Here is a 23,550-nt window from a genome sequence, read left to right as displayed (position 1 = left end):
GAAGAGATCACTTTAATGTATGAATATTGCTTGAGAAATTGTTTAGAAACTTCTTTCCTACTTTGAAAATATGTCAAGAACCCCAAGGAACAATAAAAATGCGTTCAAACAGGTAGAATCCGAAAAGATTACCCCTCAATACGTCCCATAAATTAACACCATCTATTTCAAATGAAGTGGAAAGATGCTTGTTCTATTTTTCCTTTCTGAATAATTAAGCCAAAGGCTCTTTAACAGAAGTCAAAAACTCAAAGACTAAGGAAACCAAGCACAACAAAATGCCAAAAATGGGAACAGAGATTCAGATGTCCCCCATGCTAGAAGGGTCACAGATTACAGGAAATCAAACATGACCCAATGGAAAAAGCGTAATACTACATTAGTCACGGAATGCGCAAGCGTCGTGCAATCACTTTGAAAAAAAGTGTGGTCTACTATTAAAAATTTAACTTTCTTTTCATGTGGGTCTGTATTTATTTACTTTTTTTAAAATGATTGCACGACGCTTTCACACTCACGACTGTAACTATTATTTCTCATGGAAAAAAGAGTAGATAAGCAGAAGAATGCCAAATATACATAACTCCGAAGTCCAAACATAACAAGAGCAATGAAAGAGGGAACAACATTACCAAAATTTCTCAAGCATTTGACAATGTCATGTGGGCTCAAGCTTCTACTTGCAAGTAAAGTACCGTAGGTAAATCCCTTTCTCATAAATAAGGTGGCATCAATATGTTTGCTGGTTTAATTCTATAGTATCTACCTATACCTTTCAAAGAGAAACAGCCAACATTTGTAGGGCATTCTCCAACATAGCTGGCTATGAGTAACTCTCTGTTACATTGAAAAAACAAGAAGATCAGTTAAGATATATTTATCAAAATTAGGCTAAAAGAAACCATAAGAACATTTCCTGCACAGGATATTGCAGGTACTTCAATACGTCAATAGAAATTACAAAACCAGAAAAATAAGTTCATAATGTCCAATGATACTCATAGATGTTGGATATGGTGACATAAGATATATATCAATTACACTGAAAAACTATTTAAATTTTACTGGTTCATAAACAGCATGCTGCACAAGATGCAGACAGACAGCTGTGGTCATGTCTGGCTGGACTCCCTACCCTGACATGCATGCATATTAAACCTTAAAAAAATTACTTTTATAAGATGTTTTACAAAAATACCCCTCATTTAAAACATAGTTGTGTAAAATGTTGTAAAAAATGTTATGTTTAAATCATTTTCCAAACCTTAAAAGGGGCGTTGCCTCAGTAGTATGTGACAGCAAACAGGGATTCCCACAACAGGAGAGGAAAGATGGAGAAAACAGATGATGAAAGTTATCAAATATATTGATGACAGCACAAGATTTTTTTTTTTTTTATACTACACTATCACAACCTGCACCATTTTGCTTGACCCAGGGCCACTGACACTATCAAACGCATTGCTTTAAAATTCCTTGTAGTAATCAAACCACAGCATTGTTATCCACGAACCAACTTTTGTTGCACATGGACGCCATTCTAAAAGTAAGCAACATGAGGATCTCAAAGGACTCTTCACTTTTAGAACTCCTTTATCAAAATTGTAATCACTTTATCTTGGGGATAAAGCAGAAACCATTGATAACATTACTGGATACAAGATTCAACAGCATGGCTCTGGCCAAAAGAAGAGTTTCAACACAACTTGATAGAAAAATCAAGGGCCTTTATATATTATGTTTACCCCTTTCTTAGCCTTTTCACCACTGCATTTTTGGGGTTCATCTGCTTTTGTCTTCTCTACATTATTTTCTCAAAAATATCTGTTCCATAGCATCCATTAGTGAGAGGATCTATTTTCGTCAAACACACCGTTACAGAAGCCAAGTCAACTAACTTATGGAAGCAAGGTCAGATAGTAAACTAGTCCCCCAAGTGTCATAAATACACAAATGTCATTTGAGTCACTTGTTTTTTTTTTTTTTTTTTTTTTTTTATAACCATGGGTGTCCGGGCCAGTTTGCGCACACCTCGACTAATCCCATGGGGCCTTGAAGTTAACGACTAGGTAAACCCCCAGTGGCCCTAAGGGGGACTCGAACTGGTGACCATATTGAGTCACTTGTTATGAGAAAGATGCAATGAAGGTCTAATGGAAAATTTACATTGGATAGAAAAAAAAATGTCAAACATGTTACTAGGGCATAGCTTGTCTTTCCAAGTGACAGGTAGTTATGTAGGATGGTAAAGTGTGATAATGTCACAGCGGAAAACTGGCAATTCAATCAGGAATATGAGGGTAAGGATTATTAAAGATGAATGGTCTATTCTTTGAGCTTGGCTACAATTTTGTCTCAAACAAGAAACAATGCATCCACCCTTAAAAAATTCCTATATCATCAGGATCAACTTCGTATTGGATTAATATATTTAGGTTTTACATCCAAAAGGTATATATATTTGAGTTTCATTTTGGTTATCATTATACAGAATCCTGTCTATGCACTGTGGAACATAAGCAATTTGACAGACCCCACACAAAGAAAGTATGCAGCAAACTATAAAATGACATCAAATCAACAGTGAAAAAGAAGTGGTGGCAAAGTGAAATAATGCATGTCGGCAAGCAATATCCGGTTAATCACAAAATGACCTCATACTGCTATAAGCCTATAAAGGAAGCGTTAAAAAAAACTGTATTACACTGCTTGATCCTGCACATTTTATCCCGTGTGTAGTCTCTTAACGTGAAAGCTTTGCATCATATAATGAATAAATAAATAGACCCTTTGCCATCAAGAATATTCTTAATAATCCGGTTTCTTGTAATCCCCCATTGGCAGATTATTGGCACACAATGATACCAAAGTTGTGGCCCATAAAGCTCTAATCTAACCCCTACTAAATCCACCCATTCCAGTAATATCGAAACCATCCTTGAATGACCAATTATAATAGACCAAAAAAAAAATCATAAAAAAATGTTTATTTCTTTTCTAAAATAAAAAATAAATAAAGAATCACTCTCCTAAAATGCTAAAACAAGCAAAGAAATAAACATTAACAAGTCCTTTTCAAACATTGGAGCTAATGATGGAGATAAGAGCATGTTTTAAGAGTGTCTCTCACCGGACCGCCTGGCACGCTTCATCTTCTGAAGCTGGACCTGCGTTTCCAACAAAAGCTGCATCCTGTGGCATTCCAAGTCCTTTGCGAATTGCATCTTCTGCTTCTCCAACTCTATCATCTGCCTTTGCTTTACCCATTCCACTCTCTCATATATCTCCCCAAACCTCTCTATCGCCTGCGCCAATTCCCTGTACCCACCACTCCTCACTCTTCCTCCTTCGCTCTCAGTCCCAATGCTCCCCCTCAAGTCCTCCGAACCCTCGCCCTCCGCCGCCGAGAAAACTAAGAAGTTACGCCGGGAGTGGCCCGCTGGTGGCGGGCGTTTGTGAGTTCGGGGGCCAACCGGCACCGGCGAGGAGAGATTCCACGCCTGAGAAGCCGTAGGTGGGGTTTTCCGATTTCCTAAGGCGACAGGAGATGAAGACTTGGGGAAGGTGGAGCCGATGAGAGCGTCGAGGAGGGCGAAGAAGGGCCAGGAGCTGACGTAAGAGCCGCATGACTGGAAAACCCTAGCCTTCTCGATCTTGAACTTCTTCTTGAGCGTGTCGATGCGGTTCTTGCATTGGACGTCGGAGCGGAGGGAGTTGGGAAAGTGGGCGTGACGGGCGTTGACGGCATCGGCGACCTCCTGCCACTGCTTCTGACCGAGGTTGCCGCGGTTGAGTTGGACGTAGCGGTCGCCCCAGGCGTCGAGGAGAGTGTGAGTGGCTTCCTCGGTCCAACAGTCCTCGCGGGCTGGGCAGGGCGGGGCCAGGGAGGGATCCATGGAGGCTAAGGAGGTGCGGCGCTGTTTTGAAATAGCTTAGGAGTCAAGAGTGTGGGGTGAGCTGGGAAGAATGCATGTGTCGAGAGCAGAGGAAGGGAACAGTGAAGTTTGGACCCACCTAGTTCGAGAATGTGGGTAGTTTATTTCTTGGCGACGACATGGACGCTCGTTGTCGGGGATGTGGGTAGTTCATCTACGACAAGGACGCTCGTTGTCTGTGCTGAATTTACTTCTTGGCTAAAAAGACAATTTGCGAAAAATGTTTGGTTTATATATAAACTTTAGTAATTAGTAAATTTTTGTGCTTTTGCATTTGTGTGGTTATGATTGGGACAAGCCGGGATTATAAGTTTGAAGGGGTTGATTTTTTTTTATTTAGAATAAATAGTTTAATTGAGATTTTTAAGAATATTTTTAACCAAGTGATAAAAAAATATGTAAAAAAATAAGAAAGAAATAGATAAATTTTAAATTTGTATTTTTCCATGAATACATGTAATTTTATATCTAAGTTTTTCATATATTTCAATTAAAATGTGAGGTTAAAATGATCTATTGAGAAATTATAAAAAATAGGTAATATATAAATCATAAACTAAATTTTGTATTTCACTGAATAATGTATACTAGTAACATATGTTTAAAAAGTTTTTAAGTAACACAATTATATACCACATATCTAACTATTCAGTGAATGTGAGAATTTTGGTAAATATATTTCATCAAAATAATTACAACTTTTAAATTACAACATGCTTTAATTACAAAATCATATGTGATTAGAGAATGCTTTAGTTATAAAATGATTTCTTAAAAATTAACTTGATTTGATATGGTACTTTAGATTATAAAATTATTTTTATTATAAAATAGATCTGACGTACCAGATAATATCATATCAATTTGTAAATTTTACTTTTGTAAAATCTATACGTGACTGTAACAATATAAAACTGGACGACTCCTCCATCTCAACCTTCGAGGTCGAATCCAAAATCTAGCATCGACCCATTTTATTCAAAGTTGCTCCATCTATAATTCAATATGTGACATGGTACTTTGCTCTAATATATGCACATACCATTATCAAATGGAATATGAGCAAAAAGGAATTAAACCCACTAAAATTTAAGGAAAAATCTATTTATCATTTTTTATTATTATCATCCTCTCCATATCTCTTGATCTGACATTAAATTATAGGTCTATAAGTGAAATATGATAAATCGTCTTCAATCATTTAATACGATATCATAAAATGATTAGTGGATGACGAAACAAAATTTTAAGATTTAAGAGTTGAAAAAAAATACATATGAAGTGAGCCTTACAAAATTTAATAAACATTTATTAAGGGAATTATAAATATTGTAGCTAGTATATGTGTTTATCTCTTTTTTATATATATTTTAAATTATAAAGTTTGGATATAAATTTTAGGATGTGTGAGTTTGAAGATTAGGAAAGAAAATTTGAAAATTATAGCACTTGGATACTATGCTAGGAAAAAGATCCCCATGTGTTATTGTCCGAACTTAAAAGTTTTAAGTGGGAGGGATTGATGTATGGAGTGGACTCTACGATATTTATTGTTGCTCGTATAAATATTTTGAATATTATTAAATAAATAATAAATATTATAGAACCAACTTCATATGTTAATCTCTCTCTCTTTCAAACTTCAGTAATAATTTAGGAGTTGTTTGGATTGAGTAATATTCTCAATTTATTTCATTTCATCTTATCATTACAATTTTTTTAAATTTTCATATAAAATATAATAAATAATTTAACTTTTTCAAATTTTAAAACAATAATAATATTAAAAAATAATATTCTAACAATATTTTATTCAATTTTTAATTTTTATCTAAAATTATCCCATCTCACTATTCAAACAGCTCCTTAAGTTACCTTAATCCAGTATGTTAGTTCACATTAAAATACAATATTTTTGGCATTAAATGTGAATATCCCACACATAAAGAAAATATGGCTCACATTTCATTTAAATTTGAGATCTGGTAATTATTTCAGTAAGAAACTGGTCATGGTCCATTGTAGAGTTTGACAGCGAATCTGAATTTATTCCTTGATTGAAGGACCAATAATGGTATTTTTACAATGATTTTGAATAATTATTTGGGGGTAGTCTTTGAAAAATAAACTAGAAATCTTTTCATTCTATTACAACAGAATATCGTACTATTTAAAGGTAATAATTACATAAATAATCTTAATGACGTGATATTTACTAATAAAATAAAAAAATCTGGTTATTTGTAGTAGAAACCAATAACTTTCTGTCAATGTATTTCATAGTGAAGGCCAATTAACACTGGATTGGCTAAAAAACGTTTTTCCTAAAAAGAAATATTAAATTTACATGGAGATTTTATAAAAATAAATTTTTAGAATAATGTTTGATGTGATATTTCAAATTATTTTATAATAAAAAATAATTTATAATTTAATATTCTATATCAAATTATATCAATTTATAAGTTTAATTTTATAAAGTCTTAAAGCATTCCTATTGGATTCTTCATCCTATCATTTAAAATACATTACTAAAATATATTTTTTCTATTTTACATACTAACGTTTATGATATATCATACATTAGCTTATCTATTTTTTCTTCATATCATTTAAATAATATTTTTTATCCTTTTTAAATATTTCCTTTCTACCAATTTATTGTAATATCCATATTTTTTTTATATTTGTAATAGATTATTATATACAATGTAATATAATTCAGTCCTATGCAAACAAAGTAAAAATATATGAGACAAATAAAAAATCAAATCAAATCAAAATATGAAAAATTGGATAACTAATATTTCCAATATATTTTTTAGAAAAAAAATAAAATATAGGTGTTTTAAATGATGAACAATAAAAAGAATTTGTCTTGAAATGTAAAAGTAAAAAATTAATATGGGGAGCAACCACTGTTTGGGAGCAGCCAATTTGCACACCCTACGTGGCATCATCTAAACCACACATAATCCAAACCACACATTTTGAGAGAGACGGAGGTGGAGGGCGAGACAGAGAGACCGAAAGAGAGGTGGAGGGCTTGCATGTGTGACGGAGAGGGATAGGGGCTGGCTCGGAGGTGCTCGAGGAGGAGTCACGGTGGTCGGGAGAGGTGCTCGGTAGGGCTAGAATTGACGCACGATAGCGATAGGGCCGACCCTGAGCTCGTGTGAAACCCATTTTATGGGTAGTTTGTGTGTGCGACAGAGAGGGAGAGGGGCTGGCTCGGAGGTGGCTGGGTCTGCGAGAGATGGTCGGTATGTAAGGTGGTGGAGGTGCAGTGGCCAGGGTGGTCGCGTACGACAGCGCAAGTTGGGAAAAATAGGTGAAACCTATTTCGATTGAGTTACCGCAGGAGAGAGAGAGAGAGAGAGAGTTAAGCGTGGGGGAGATCGGTAGTAGCTGGCTTGGTCGTCGGCGTGAGGGGGAGTCACCGGTGGTGGTGGTGAGGCTGGGCGGCGCCGGGCTGGGCTGAAAGAGAATTGGGTGAGGGGAGAGAGAGAGAAAGTGAGGAAAAAAAATCAGAAGCAGCCACGTAGTGTGTGCATTGTGTGCACAGCTATAGTGGTTGCTCTGTAGCACAACTCAAAAGTAAAAGAAAATGAAGAAGTAAATAAAGTATAAATAATAAAAAAATTATTTGAAAGATTAACAGTACCCGCTACATGTAGCAGGTTACTGTAGCAATTTGTATTTTACATGTTCTTTTACATAATTGGATGACACTCATTTTATGAATAATTCTTCAAATAATTTATATTTTTTGTATTATACATAAGCCGTTGAGAATGCTCTAAAAAATGCTAGATGTAGTCGTAAGTTGTACACTCTTTTTAAAAAAGAGTAAGATCCACTATTAAAAATTAATTTTTTCACATGGATCCTACATGCATTCACTTTTTTAAAAAAAAGAGCACATAATGCTTGCACATTATAAATGCAAATATCATTTTTTTAAAATTTTATATAAAACAAATTATTTAAAAAAAGGGCTAGGTTCGGGAAAAAAAAAAAAATCATCCGAGCATCTTCAATGGATTAGGTAAAAGCTAAATCCATTGAGTATTTAGCTATTAAAGAGCAAAATATTCTCACAATGGATTAGCTAAATTCCAAATAATTGAAATTTAGCTACAATGATTTTTAAAAGTTTTTTCAAATTTGAAGATTATTGTACATACATCAAATACATATTCTATCAATTATTTCTCTCTCTATTTCTTTCTATCACAATTGATATATTAATTTGAGTTAGTGATATAATAATTTAATTAGAATATGATTATTAATTAATATATAATAGGTAGAATAGTAAAATATGATAAAATTAAAAAAATTAATTAAAAAAATTAAATATTTTGAAAATTATTAATTACTCATTACCATATAATGAATAAATAGATAATCCGATATGAAGATTTGATGTGAATAATTAAAACCAAATTCATTTTATATTATTTTATTGTTATATAATGAAAAAATAGTTATTCCAATATAGAAATTTATATAAATAGAATAATTAAAAGTTAAATTTTTCTTATATTTATCAAAAATATTATTTAACTTTACCTAATCCATTAAGGTTGCTCTAAACCCTTCTACAGTAGCTTCGAAACTTGTTCTTTTAAATCGTAACCATAAGAACAAGGCAAGGCACCTAGGCCCCCTTGTGTGCGGCCTCTAACCTCTCTTGTCGCACCAAGCCTTCATGATGCTGCCTTTTCTTTATCCGGACTTGGTTCCATCTTTGTGGGCTTCTCCTTTCTTCAGTTTTCTTACGAATTATTTGTGGTGGGTCTTAGATGGCCCATTAATATTTTGTTCTGTTTATTTCTAAAAAGTAAAAACTCAAAAATGATATAAAAAGGTAAATCATGATCCGTCTTTACTTTAGCCCATCTCTCCTTTTATTATCAATCTTAGATCTTGTGATCTCCAATTACATGATCTCGTTTGTTTTTACATATAAGATAAGATTAATTAACATAAAAATTAAAAATTAAATAAAATATTATTAAAATATATATTTTATATTATTTTTTATTTTAAAATTTAAAAAATTTATTTTATTATATAAAAATATAAAAAAATTATAATAATTAAATAAGATAAGTTAAAAATAATTATAAAAACAAACAAACCTTATGTGTCAAGCAGTTAAAATGTCATCACCCGTAACATGCTGCTACTCTGGCTCTCCAACTTTGGACAATGGATACATAGTAAAGATAATTGAAAAGAATAATTTTTTTTATCAGTTATTATTTATATTTATACTTTATATTTTATAAAAAAAAATTATAAATATATTATATAAAAATAAATAATGACTGATATATAATAAAACTCTTTAAAAAAAATAAAAAAATACACAAAACAATAAGAGGCAAGACAGTGCATAACAGTTAATGTTGAAAAATCAAAGAAAAAGAAAAAAAAGAAAAAAGAAAAAATGTCGTATCCGACTTGACAAAATTGTCATCATGCATGTCCTTGTCCTTCCACCTATATATTCACATTTCACATACATACACACAACTTCCCCAACTCCCAAAACCCTCCAAATCAATCAATACACACTTATGAGTTATGGCCATCTTTTTTGGGTCCCAACAATCACCTAACATCTAATCCTGAAAGAATCCCCACTGGCCCTCTCTCTTTAGGATAAGGTTAGCAGCTGTCCTTTGCTTTCCACAATTTCCTTAACTACCCATTATCCACAGCCTCTTGCCTTTTGTTTATTGTTTTTGTTTTTTTTTTTTAAATAATTTTATGTACAATTAAAATATATAAATATTATATAATTATTTTAAAAAATATAAAATTTATTATTAAAAAATTATTTTTTTATATGAATTTTATATTTTATTTATTTTTTTAAAAATAATTACATGACGGTTATATAATTTAAAATTATAAATATATTTTCTCTTTTTTTTTTTCGATTCTCACCAGATTATAGAAAATAATGAATCCACCACAAAAATGAAAAAAAAAAAAAAAAAAAAAAAAAACACGAGTTCGTTCTTAACTTTATTCTGTGTCTTAAAGAATAAAAAGAGAGGAAAAGGAGACAACATTCTTATGCAATTGCAACCCAAATTTAATCTTATTTGCTTTTTCTCTACTTTTGTCTCGGATGCAATCCCAAACCCAGAAAAGAAAGCAAAAGTCCTCTAGGCAAATTTGACAGTCTAATCCACTAACTTCATCTACAATTATCCACTCATGTTATTTTTGGTTTCTTTTTGTTCTTGTTACTTTTCACGTTTGGTCCCCGGAAGTAGAGCTATTTCTATATTTATTTATTTTTCTTTTCAGAATTGCAATCTTGGAAAGTTATCAATTTACAATTATTTTATAATTATTTATAAAGCTATATGAAATAGAGGAAAATTTTCTAAAATTGAATTTCATTTTAATGAAGTGGCGTGATTGTATTAAATTACAAAACACTTGGTCATTTAATATAGGAGTGGAAGGCGTAGATCAACAAGAGCATAGCTATATACCACACTTTTATCTTATTATACAATACGAAGCTTTTTATTACCCTCATAATGAAAGTGAGATAAAGTATGGTATATAGATTTTTTTTTTGATTAAAAAAAAAACCCTAATTCTAATAGGGATGAGATGCGTGTTGGGCCAAACATTTGCTTAAATGAAATGGGCCAAAGCAAGCATACTCAAAGACCAACAAACCCAAAACCGAGGGCCCGCTCAATAAAACCAAAGCTCCAATCGCCAAAATACGCTAATGTGAGATTCAAATTCAAGTAGTATTAATAGCGATTAATTGATGTAGCAGACGAGCAATCTTGGGCATGATGTCTGCCTTTGATATTCGTCCAGCATATCAATTCTTTCTCTGACTGGCAGCAGACTTAAGCCTTAACAATCCTCCGTCCAGCAAGGATTAGAGAATGTGAAGCATGAAGACAAGTCGTTCTAGTCAAGCCCTTAGCCCGTATAAATAAAAGGTCAAAATACACGTTAGAGGTAACTTCTGAACCATATGAGAATTAAAACGCTCTCTATATTCTATTTTGACAAAAGCATCCCCCACCACATTAAGCCCCTCTCATTTTCTTGTGCAAGTTACTGGAAGTCGTTAACAGAAATACAAGACACGTCTGCAACATACGAGAGAGAAGACAAGCAAAATGATATTTGTATGATAAAAATGTTTTTTTTATAGAGTTTATTAGTCATTATAAATAAATAAATAAATGACCAATAATAAAATGGCTTCAATATTACTTGAAATAAATAAATGATAAAATTAACCAAGACAACGACTGATACAACACAAAGAACTTCGCTTTGAATATCATATATATATATATATATATATGTATGTATGCGGTAGATCTTATTAAAACTAGAGAAACAAAATAAAGTAAAAGGAAAACAATAAAGTGTCCTCTATAATGTGTAAACAATAAAGGAAATAATATAATCGGGGCATTTAGGGAACATAATGTCTTATAGGCCAAGTTGTGGATAATGGAATTGGTCAAGTGATAGATCTTCTTGACTGTTTAAAAGGAAGGAGTATGTATAAATCTCGTACATTTTATTCAAAAAAATAAATAGAATTTATTATTAAAAAAATAAAATTTTCAAGGATTTCTTAAATTTTTTTATTTTTTAAAACTTAAAGTATACAATGTAAGAATATAAATATCATTTATATAACGTGAGTGACGCGACTTTTGATCACGTGAATAATATTATTCGGATGCCTATGCTCAATATGTTGGAGTCAAAGTCTGTAAGCCAAAAGCGAGACTTTTTGAAATAAGGAGAAATTAAGAGACAAAAATGGCGCTTGGAGTTGGAGCTTTGAAAAGAAAGGATACCAACAGCATCCATGCAATTTCCTCCACAAAAGATATGTGTGCCCCACAAATCTTTATCTTCTCTTGGAGCATAAACCTCATTATTTGTTAATTCCCTAACGCATTTGAGTGATTCCACTAGTTAACTATGTGTATATATATATATATATGTATATATATATATATATATGATATGGGATATTTCATGCATATGCTTCTAGGTGTGTGAATCGATCTGGTCTGATCTGGGGTGATGGATCGAAATTTTCAATCCATCATTTTCTCCTGACCGGACCGGTAGTTATCGGTTCGGTCCGTTCGATCTGGTTTAATTATTTTTTATTTTTATCTAATTCTTTTCAAATAAATTAATAAAAAATTATTTAAATTATTAAATTAAAATTAAGTGTATTATGTAACTAACTCATTAAAAAATATTTTATATGGTCAATGATAATAAATTAGATAAAAATTATATCATTAACTTATATATTTACTATATAAAAATAATATATTAAATTATTAAAAATATTTTAAAAATATATATAAGAGTTCGGTCCAGTTCAAAATTTATAGATCCTAAGACCGGACCAAATTTTCTTGATCCACAATTTATGGGACCGAGACCGACCAATTTGGAGTTCGGCCCGGTCCAGTTCATACTGAACTCTTTACACCCCCACATGCTTCCATTTCTACTTGATCGGTGTGACGTTTTTTCCTTGACAATTTTGGCATCATCAAAAGTTGGAGAAATTCGACCACCAATTTAAATAACAAACCATGGAAAGAAATGAAGAGTTTAAACTTCAATTTGGCTTTACATGTCTAGCCATGTGATCAACTTCCCATCTGAATTCTTTTTTTTTTTTTTCTTAAATAGCTTTCATGCATCCATTTTCATCTTCTTGGATTACGTAAAAAATATTAAAAATTTTTGATACCAGGTATGTTTAGATATTTGAAGTATCTCAAAATTTTATAAATAGTAGTGAAATAGTTTGAGCGAAAATATTTTATTAGATTTTGAGAAATGAGAGAGAAAATATTGAATAAAAATATTGTAAAATTAAAAAAATTGTTTGAATATAATATTTTAATATTATTTTTATTTTAAAATTTGTTAAAGTTGTATTGATTTTTGTATTTGAATAATGATTATGTAATAATTAGATGAAAAAAATTAAAAATTAAAAATTTGAAATTAAAAATTTGAAATTAAAAATTATTTTATATTTGAGAAAGAAATTACAAAAAGTTTAAAGAACTATGAGATTTCTGTCGAAACAAAGAATGATTCCTCTATTGTCTAAATACTTTTGAACATCTTTAGCAATATAACCAACACTCTAATAGAGTATATATATTTAATTTAAATAAAAATAAAAATAATGACTTTCCAATCCTTGAGACGTTGATAATAAAGTATCGTCCTTGCTACCAACAGAGTTAAGGCAACCATGAAGATCAAGTTGATTAGAGAAACTCAAAGAACAAATATTTCAATTGAAACTTCCTCAAACATTGAAAAGTGGTGGAATATCTCATGTATACCACCATATATACTAGACACATTATTTGAGAACTAACCCAAGCCCAATAAACCACAAGACTTTGGAACCACTCATTTTAGAGCATTCTCATCCGTTTTTATATAAATTTTTTCTATAATTTGATTAAAAAACACACTTCTTAAATTTTTTTTCTAAATTTTACTTATCTTTCAAAACCTTCCTAAATCTCACTTCTTAATTTTTTTATATTCTATTAAAATAATTTTTTTATATTCTTTCTTTATATTCTATTAAAGTATAAGTTTGAAATAAAAAAATTAAAAAAATAATTTAGGATGTGTACAAGTGCTCCCCAAAATCAAAAGTTGGTATAGGAAACCGGATGCAGCTCATTTTTCTTTTATTTTCATATTTCTTTCCTATAATTTAATTAGGTATCATTTTCACTCCCTTTCCCTTTTCTTTTCTTTTCTTTTCTTTTCTTTTGATTACTCTTAAAATACTAGGTTTTAACTTTTAGGTCCCTGCCACTCCTTTTGTACCTTATTTAGAGCAGGTTTAAGGGGTGAGATGAGAATTTTGTATTTTATTTGAGAGTTTAAAATATTGTATTTTAATATTATTATTGTATTAGAATTTGAAAAAGGTGAATTGAGATTTGAAAAAGTTGAATTGTTTATTATATTTTATATGGAGATTTGAAAAATATGTAATGATGAGATGAGATGAGATGAGAATTTTGTGTCTCATCCCATCCCCCAAACCTGCCCTTAAGAGTGCGTTTGGATGTTAAACTGAGTTGAGTTAAATTGAGTTGAGATGATAAAATATTGTTAAAATATTATTTATTGTTATTATTATTATTTTAGGATTTGAAAAAGTTGAATTGTTTATTATATTTTGTATTGAGATTTAAAAAAGTTGTAATGATGAGTTAAGATGAGTTGATATGAGTTTACTTTCCAAACGAAGCCTAAATGTCTTTTTCTCTATCTTTTTATTTTTTTATTTTTTAAGAGAACAATTAGCCTCCTATGGATGACTGACCACATGGTGTGAGGTGAGTAATTTGGACATTAAAGACTCTGTTTGGATGTTTGAGTTGAATTGAGATTAATTGAGTTATTTATAAATAATAATGAATTGAGATGGTAAAATGAATTTTGTGAGATTTATCTAAGATGAGTTTAGATATATTTAGATGTTAAGATGAAATTAAATGTATTTATGAGAAGTTAAAAAAAATTGTAAATCTCGCGTGTAAAAATATTTTGAATTGAAAAAGCTTGTGGGTTCTACATGTAAACAGGTTTCGAGTTGATATGAGTTTAGTGATTTGAGAGTTTGGTGTTTGTATGTTAGATTTAGCTTAAAATTAAATTGAACAAGTTCCAAATGGGACCTAAGCAGAGAATAAATTCAGATTCAGATTCAGATTCAGATTTTTTATTGTAATTTTGTTTGAATCTAAAAATTAAAAGTTTTGTATACCGAATTATTATGCTTGCAAACAAAAAACACACATCATCCACGTTATTAATGTGATGATTTAGGATTGGTTTGGATAATGAGATGAGATGAGAAAAAATGATTTTAGATAAGTTGTATAAAATATTATTAGAATATTATTTTTTAATATTATTATTATTTTGATATTTAAAAAAATTGAATTATTTATTATATTTTTTTATAAAAATTTAAAAAAATTATAATAATAAGATGAGATGAAACTATCTCTAAATTCAAACAGAGTCTTAATTTACGAAATACAATATTTAAATTCAATTATATTAATAACGCGGGAGTTTTCTAATAATAAATATAAATATATATATATATATATAACTTTTTAGTAATTTGATTCATAATTACTCATCATAATTAGCACCTTCTCTTCTTGACATACCCTGTTAAAATGTTGTTGTAGGGCTTGTCGAATCCAACTAATGATTGGATTGGGATATGCTGTAGTCTTGCTGATTTGGACCAATGATTAACGTGGGATACACACAATGAACAGATGATTTGACAAACGATTTGCATATACATCAAATGGCCTCAAAAGTTCTACTCTTTTAATTTAAATATTCCATTATCCTAGTGCTTGAATCATATCTTCAAAACCACCTCCTAATAAGTTGAGGTTGAAGTTGGTGCGTGAGCTGGATTTTCTTGTTTGTTTTTATCATACAAACTTGTAATGATATAAAGTGTTTGTTTTTTTTCCTCCATTTATAACTAAGAAAGGTTTAACCATTACAAGATGGTTCTGAATCGTCTAAGAGATGTAAAGCTATATTGAAAGTAAAACGAGAAAAGTTGATGTTTAGTGACACCATTAAAAAAAGCAAAGATGTGTTTGGGCATAGGCGTGGGTGGCATCGAGTAGGACTCCCGACATGGAGGACGAGTAGATAAGGTGAGACGATTAGAAAAAGACCGGGATTTTAAGTGGAAACCAAAAATTTCAATTTGAGAGGGTAAACTTATAATATATATATATATATATGTTAAATTCTTAAAAGCTAATGGTTGGTTCCTTCCCTACCAAGGGTCAATAATAGCATGATAATGGCACATTACAGAAGGTGAGTAGATTTTCATCTACAATAAAAATCTTCCTAACTTCTTTCCAAAATTCATATGAATATATTTCATATTTTCATTTAAGTATATTATTTTAATAAAATAAATACTAATTTTAAAAATGAATATGAACATAGTGAGCCCAAAAACCAACAGCTTGCTTGTACGGCTTTCTCTTATTTTTATTATAAAATAGATCTAACTAATCATATGAAATCATGTTAATTTATAATTTTAATTTTATGAATTTTATATATAGCACTTTTTTTTTTCTTTTAAAATCCAATAAACTCAATTTGATTTCTTGAACCCATACAAAAAGTGTGACATACAAAATTTGTGAAAGACACAAAATAGGAGATTCTGATATTTGAAGAAGTCATCTGTCTGAAGTGGCCTCTACGGTACTCTCATGTCTATGTATAAGATTGTTCATCCGGGTTGGATTTTTTCCTGGCCCAGTTCGAGGTTTCGGTTACAATTTTCAGTCCGGATCAAATCTGGGCAGAAACCCGCATTCTAATAACTGGTTTCATCTGGTCCGGACCCGGGTATGAAACCCGGGTTCCATGATAAACACCCGGTACCGCCCCAGGTTTACATAAATTTGAAGAGATGAAACCCTAGTGCCTAGCCGCTTCAGCCTTCATCTCTGACTCTCCCAGACTCTCATCCATCTCTTTCGCTATCTCACATCTGTCTCCATCCCTCTCTCTGTCTCTGTCTCTCTCTCTCTTCTCGCTCACGTTGAAACCGTAGTGTCTCTGCCGAGCAAAGCTCCATCGCTTATTGAAGAGAGTGAATCGAAGGTCTCTTTCGGTGATTCCGTTTTCTTCTTCCTGTTTCTTTCGAGGCTTGAAGGTCTTCTTCTCTCAATGTTGATCAAAGAAACCCTACTGATTGAAAAAATCCTGTCATCCTCGTGACCTTGTCGTCGTCGCCGACTCGCAGTCATCCTCTTGCCCCCAAGGTTTGTTCTCTGTGATTTGGGTAACATTTGTGTAGAAAATGAAGAACCAAGGCAATATTTCTCTATAACATTTGTGTAGAAAATGAATAACGACCCATAATGAAGTGTGGTACAGAAAATGAAAAGGGGGAAAAAAAAACTCACCATCGGAGCAACATGTAGTACTAGTCTTGACTTGCTTTCTCTGCAACAATTTTTTTAGGGTTTTCTCGTTTTATTACTTTGTTGATTTGAGTATGTTTTGATGAAAATGTTTGAATAGAAGAATCTTTGATAGATTTGAGTTTTTTTTAATGTTATTTTGTTAAACATGGGTATAAAGTATATGTTGTTAAACATGGGTGTAAACATGAGTTATTTTGCTATTTTGCCATTATGTCTATTTGTTGTGTAATGGACATATTTTCTAGTTACCAAGTATGATGTTTGTTGTATAATGGACACACGTAACTGTACAAGTGTAAGACCCAAATGGAGTCCGCATTGTCCCTTCTAATGACCCTCACAAGTTTGCCATTGTTCACAAGGTTTTTGGTGCTAGCAATGTCGGCAAAATGTTGCGAGTCTCTGTCTCCGTCTTTCTCTGGTCTCTTTAAGCATGTTTTAATTATTTACATGTGGTTGGTTTCCCATTTCCCGTTCATTTGGGTAGATGTTTTAATTATTTCTTTAATGAAGGAATGGTCATGTAGTCCCAGATTCAACTAATGCTACAGAGTTGCAGTTTTCACCTTTTTGTTGAATACATCTTGCTGATAAGCTTGGGCCAACAATGACTGTTCTGAGATAGGAAATTCATCAGAAACTAAACTCAATTGTGGAGGAATGCATTGATTGCATGAAGCAGACATATTATGTATTGGTGGCTCTATGTAATCCACCTTTTATATGTAATTTTATATATTGTAATTTTTGTTTTGTAATGTAATGTATAAATACTAAATAATGAAATATGTAGTGATTGCATTATTTTTTTTTAGATGCATTTTGTTATAAAGGTAATTAGTTATATACATAAAAGAATATGAATATTTTTTCTTGAAAAATTTACAATAGAATATAGACTCTTAGAATAATAAAAAAAAAATGCAGCTTAAAAGAAACTGAATGATACAGGTTTTTGTTTTAAAAAAGAAAAAATCTTGGTACAACCCGGAACCCAGATTTTCGGGTTTCAGAAAACTCAAATCCACCCGGGTTCCGGCCCGAATTTGATTCGGACCAACCTGGTATGGGTTTGAAACCTGGGTTTCGATCCGGGTATACTTGGGTTCCCGGGTTCTGTCGGAACCCGGATGAAACACTCCTATCTATGTATAAAATTTTTAATTCATATTAAATAGATCCATAAAATCATCAAATCAATTAAACTATGATTTAAGTGCTTTTTCTTATTCTTATTATTGTTCGAAAAAGGAAAAAAAATCATTCGTATTCACATCCTCATAAATCAAGTTGGATAATTTTCAAATAATCCAAAAAAAAATCCTTTAGGCATTTCGTTTATTGAGCGGTCTCTAACCACATATTTTTTGTCTATCTCCTTTACAATTTTTTTGATTCTTCATTATATCTATTTATTGAGATAACTGAAAATGATATTTACTTATTTCAACATTCTTTATCATTCTCTTTAATCGTCGGGTTTAGACATTTCGCTTGCCATTTGGAGTATCCCTACGTCATTACCTTTTCTATTTCTGATGAGAATAATCGACAGACATTTTTATGGTACATCTGAGTCATCATCAAGAAATACTGCCAAAATTGTCTAATGTATTAAATCAGTTAGGTATAAGCACTACGTGGATGTTGGTAAGTTTAGGTCCCAGCTTTTTGGATATGAAAAATGATAAAAACACATAATTTTTTTTATTACGTTATATAACTATATTTTAAAATAAAAAATAGTTTAATAAAATATTTTATAAAAATAACACCACTTTATAAAAATATATTTACTTTTAAATATGTATTGTGAAATATATTGTGAAATATATTGTGTGTATATCATTACTCGATTGTTTAATAGATTTTATTAGATTTGATTGATGTACAAATACTAATAGTTTGTTTTCGCATATGAAATAAGATAAGTTGAAATAAAAGTTAAATAACATATTGTTAGAATATATATTTTTAATATAATTTTTATTTTAAAATTTGAAAAAGTTATTTTATTATGTGTAAAAATTTAAAAAATTTATAATAATTAGATGAAATGAGATAAAAATAATTATGAAAAGCCATAGAGTGTCGATCATTTTCTCTTGGACGTTATAATTTAATTGAAATAAATAGTTTAGTTACGTGTGAATTAATAAAAATATGTTATTTTATAAATTTATTTTATAAAAGTTTTTTATTAATTAATGTATAGTTATAGATATACGAGCCCACATATGTCAAACGAGTCAACCTTCCTTAATTTCTTTATAAAAAATACTAAGCATCCCGCTCAGCTTTCGTTGGAAGCTATTGCTTGTATTAGTGTGTGTTTTTTATATGTTTTTGTTTAGTTTTTTTTATATAAATTTTGTTAATAATTTTAAATATTTAAAAAAAATAAAAAAATTTATAATATTATTAAAAAATACTTTCTTAATCATGAAATAAAATAATAATTTTTTTTTATTTTACTTCATGATTAAAAAAATATTTTTTAATGATTTTTTTTTACTTTCTAATTAAAGAAATGTTTTTTAATAATGTTTTAAATTTATTTTATTTTTTTAAAATATGTAAAAGTGTTAAAAAATCTATATAATAAATAACTTAAAAAAAAAAACACAAGGTTACGTTTAGGTAGTTAGAATACCTGAGAAGTGTTGAGAATGTTTATGAATAGTAATGAAAAATTAGTAAAAAAATAATAATATAATAATAAATAGTGAGTAAAAAGTAATAAATAGTAAAAAAATAAGTAAAAAATAATAATAAAATAAAAAATAATAGAGAAAATATTTGAAGTACTCTTGATATCCAAATGTAGCCAAGAACAAGTGTAAACCTCTCGGCAGCCCCCAGCGGGGCATTGTCCTTTCTTTGTTTAGTTTGTTTTTTCTTTAATCTTTTCAGGTTTGTTTCTTCTGCCTTATCCTTGATGACGTGGCATATCCTCAAATATTTTTTCCATGTTTTTTATTAAAATAAATATTTATTTATTTATTTTCCTCAATATTGTTAATAGTTCTACTCATTATTTCTATATTATATATTTATTTTTTTATAAGTATATAATATAAGAATGATGAATAGAATAATTTGATTAATTTAACATAAATAAAAAAATTAAAATAATAATAATATACGATATAATCAGTTGGATAGAAAGACTCTTTGCAAAAAGTAAAATTTTCATATAAAATAAAATAACTAATTTAAATTTTTTAAATTTTAAAATAAAAATAATATTAAAAATATATATTTTAATAATATTTTATTTAATTTTTAATTTTACTTTCAACTCAACTCATTTAAGTAAAAATAAACGGAAATCACGGTACGTACACCGATCTTTGGGTGCCAATTAAACCCTTGACAAATTATTTGATGAAAATTTATGAAAAAAAAAAGAACACAAATCAACGTCGAAATAAGAGATTGATAAGGAAAGACTGGTTGGCTTTAATTCCAGAAGATGACCCACAAACACAACAATATTTTATAAATCTAAAGGGGAAAGATGACAGGTTTTCCCTATCCATACCTTCTGGCAACACCCATTTCAAGCAGAAAGTTAGATACCAAATACCAATATCTCACAATCACAAACCACAGATTTTTCAAAACCACCATCCCAATCCCACTGTTCTATTTGTCTTTTGGTTGATGAGTCAAAAGTGAATATAGCCCCCTATACGTTGAAAATGAAATGCTGTGGCCCTTCATCTTGCTTTTTTTTTCTTTTTTTTTTTCACCTATAAAATGAAATATATATTATATAGAAAATATATATTATATAATTTAATTTGTAAAATAAATTTTAAAATTTAAATCTTACAAATTAAATCTTACCAATTAAATTACGTAGATAATGTATTCTATATACTGACTTGAAAATAAAATAACTCACACACATACACACATATATGTATACGAAAAATTTTACTCATCATTTTCACACCACACACCACACATAATTTTTCTATTTTTTTCTTTTACCAAATGTATTGTGTATGAATTATGAGAAGAATAACTTAATTAGTTTAGGAAGAATAAGTAAAAAAAAAAAAAATTAAAAATAAGTATGATGTGCGATGTGTGAGGATGATGAACATCAAAATTATATATATATATATATAGGAAAATTAAGAAAATTCTATACACCATACCATCTCCCACTAAGTAAGATGTGACACATTTATCACCATTAAATGATAATTTATTGCATATTTTTTTATCATCTAATGGTGATAAATATGTCAATTATTATTTAGTATGATCAAAATAAGACGAGAGTGTGGTGTATAGCATTACTCATATATATATATATATATTTGCGTTTGGGTAGGAAAATTCAAGTCACCCACTTTTGTATGAAAAAATGGATTAACATTTTGTGCAAGAAAATACAAACAGCTTCACAAAAATCTCAAAAAGGACATCTCATAAAATGTTTTCTTCAAACATATCTACCCATTACTTTTACAAATCCAAACTAAAAACATATCTCAGACCCACCACTTTTAGAAACCAAAAAAGAAAATACTCTAAAAGATTTTCTCAATGATTTTAAAAAAGATACCCAAGACAAACAGAAATTTATTTATATTATTTTGTTATTAGCAGTATAATGAAATTATGTAAATGTTTCTGTTGAATACATAATGATTTCTAAGTGAATGCTAGTTAATAAATGTACTAATTATAAAATCAAATCAATGGAAAATATGACCCTCTGTAATAAAAAAGAAAAAAAAAATCCTTATTAAAGTCATTCCCTTAATCCAATTTTATCAAGTGAGCCGTTAGCTGAGAGAGCCTGAGAGCACCACTTGTGCTAAGTGCTAACTCGTTTGGTGAAAGTGGATCGATGCATCTGATGCCGTTCGGATGTTGATGATGAGTTGAGTTCTTTATAAATAGTAATAAATTGATATGATATAGTGAGTTTTATAGAATCCACTTAAACTGAGTTTAGATGTATTGAGATGTTAAGATGAGTTAAGATGTATTTATGAGAAGTTGAAAAAGGTTCTAAGTCTCACGTGTAAAGAGATATTGAGTTGAAAAAAATTGTGAGTCCTACATATAAAAAGATTTTAAGTTGAGATGAGTTTAATGATTTGAGAGTTGAGTGTTTGGATGTTAGAAGATGTCTAAATTTGAATCGAACTCAATTGAGTTAAGTACAATCTAACAACCAAACGAGGCCTGAGTCTCTACGTGTGGTTTGAAACCTTCCTAAAATGATATTTTGTTCATGTTGATTTTTATTTTGTTCAAAATATCATAAAACATAATCCAATTAGAGTATTAGGAGGCCTATACTTAATAACGTGTATATTCCATTTCTATCTATGTTACTTGAGTATAAATTGACGGGAGTAATTTTAGTAGTTTATTACATTAAAACAAGATGTATCGAAATCTTGTCATAAAAAGTTATTTAAAAAAAGAGGAGTTAATTAAATGTTCAATCAAGAGATTTTACATGTAACCATCCATTATTTAAAATTTGTAAAACTAGAGGAACCAGATGCTATTAACCTTAAAAATATATTCTTTGTACAAGTATAAAAGATTTCATATATTTAGAAAATCACTGAATGCTTTATTAAAAACAAAATCCCTCAAAATAAGCATTTATTCCATAACATTTATGTAAAGAAAATAGTTTGTTATATGCGACTCATTGCGGGAACATAAATCATTTAATGTAAAAATAGAGTCAAGATAATTTCTTAATGCCTCAAGCCTAGTGGTCAATGTCACCCTCCTGGACAACATTCTCACTCACAGCATCCTCAAAATCTTCTTTACCTAGGATAGGAAAAATATAAAAATAATTAAAATGAGTTGAATACTTAGTAAGAACCATATCATGCAGTACACATAATATAAACATAGAGTTTTGAGTTAACATCATCGTTCTTTAAGAAAAACTTATATTTAAGCAAACAAAAATCACTTTCCTTAGAGTATATATGAAAAAAAAAACATTCTTTTCCTCAACCTCAATCATTAATCATTTACTACCTTAAACTCATCCTTAATGGCCGTTACACATTATTAACTCTCGTGTGTTAGGGTTAGCGACTATTGCAATCAATGGTTCTTTTTGTAGCTAGCAAATAAGAACCGAACCACAAGAATGGGCTATCACTATGTGCACTGCCAGTAATACATTCCAACATTGCCATCCATCCCAACCTCATGGTACATTCATCATCCTCATATGGCCCATTCATTAAACCTTATGAATTACATGTAGTCTACCTTTTTATTTTATTTTATTTTTCTCTTCTCTAACCTTTCATTCTTTAAAATAAATAGTCGTACTATATAATATTCAGCCACACATCAGTTGTGCTGTTCTAAATCATATAACATCTTTCATCATAAACCTTTACTACATCCATACATACATACATACATATATATATATATATATATATATTCCTTTAAAGCCTTTACTACATATATACATTTGCAAAAGAGATTTTATTGTTTACCATAAAGCAAGTATA

The 23,550-nt window shown here is 30.0% G+C and overlaps 1 protein-coding gene across 2 annotated transcripts; it reads right to left on the bottom strand.

Annotated features, from left to right (window-relative positions):
• Positions 1 to 555: 555 nt before the first annotated feature.
• LOC121250612 (trihelix transcription factor ASIL2) lies at positions 556 to 4,077 on the bottom strand. 2 transcript variants are annotated; one of them, XR_005937819.1, is made up of 3 exons: positions 3,131 to 4,077; positions 1,265 to 1,618; positions 851 to 1,158 (listed from the first exon to the last, which is right to left on the bottom strand). XR_005937819.1 is itself a non-coding variant. In XM_041149765.1 (2 exons), the coding sequence occupies exons 1-2, from the start codon at positions 3,894 to 3,896 to the stop codon at positions 824 to 826; spliced, it is 780 nt and encodes a 259-aa protein (XP_041005699.1). In that variant the 5' UTR covers positions 3,897 to 4,070; the 3' UTR covers positions 556 to 823. The 2 variants fall into 2 exon arrangements, 1 of the variants encoding a protein (XP_041005699.1); XM_041149765.1 differs by lacking the exons at positions 851 to 1,158; positions 1,265 to 1,618 and adding an exon at positions 556 to 837 and having other exon boundaries at positions 3,131 to 4,070.
• Positions 4,078 to 23,550: the final 19,473 nt, after the last annotated feature.

Source organism: Juglans microcarpa x Juglans regia, chromosome 2D, assembly GCF_004785595.1.
Source record: "Juglans microcarpa x Juglans regia isolate MS1-56 chromosome 2D, Jm3101_v1.0, whole genome shotgun sequence".
In the NCBI taxonomy this organism is placed as follows: domain Eukaryota; kingdom Viridiplantae; phylum Streptophyta; class Magnoliopsida; order Fagales; family Juglandaceae; genus Juglans; species Juglans microcarpa x Juglans regia.
The sequence above is the reverse complement of the archived record's forward strand: the minus strand, read 5'-3'. Positions and strand labels throughout refer to the sequence as shown.

Excerpts from the sequence above, each read along its gene's own strand:
- LOC121250612 (XM_041149765.1), bottom strand. The coding sequence starts at position 3,896 with ATGGATCCCTCCCTGGCCCCGCCCTGCCCAGCCCGCGAGGACTGTTGG.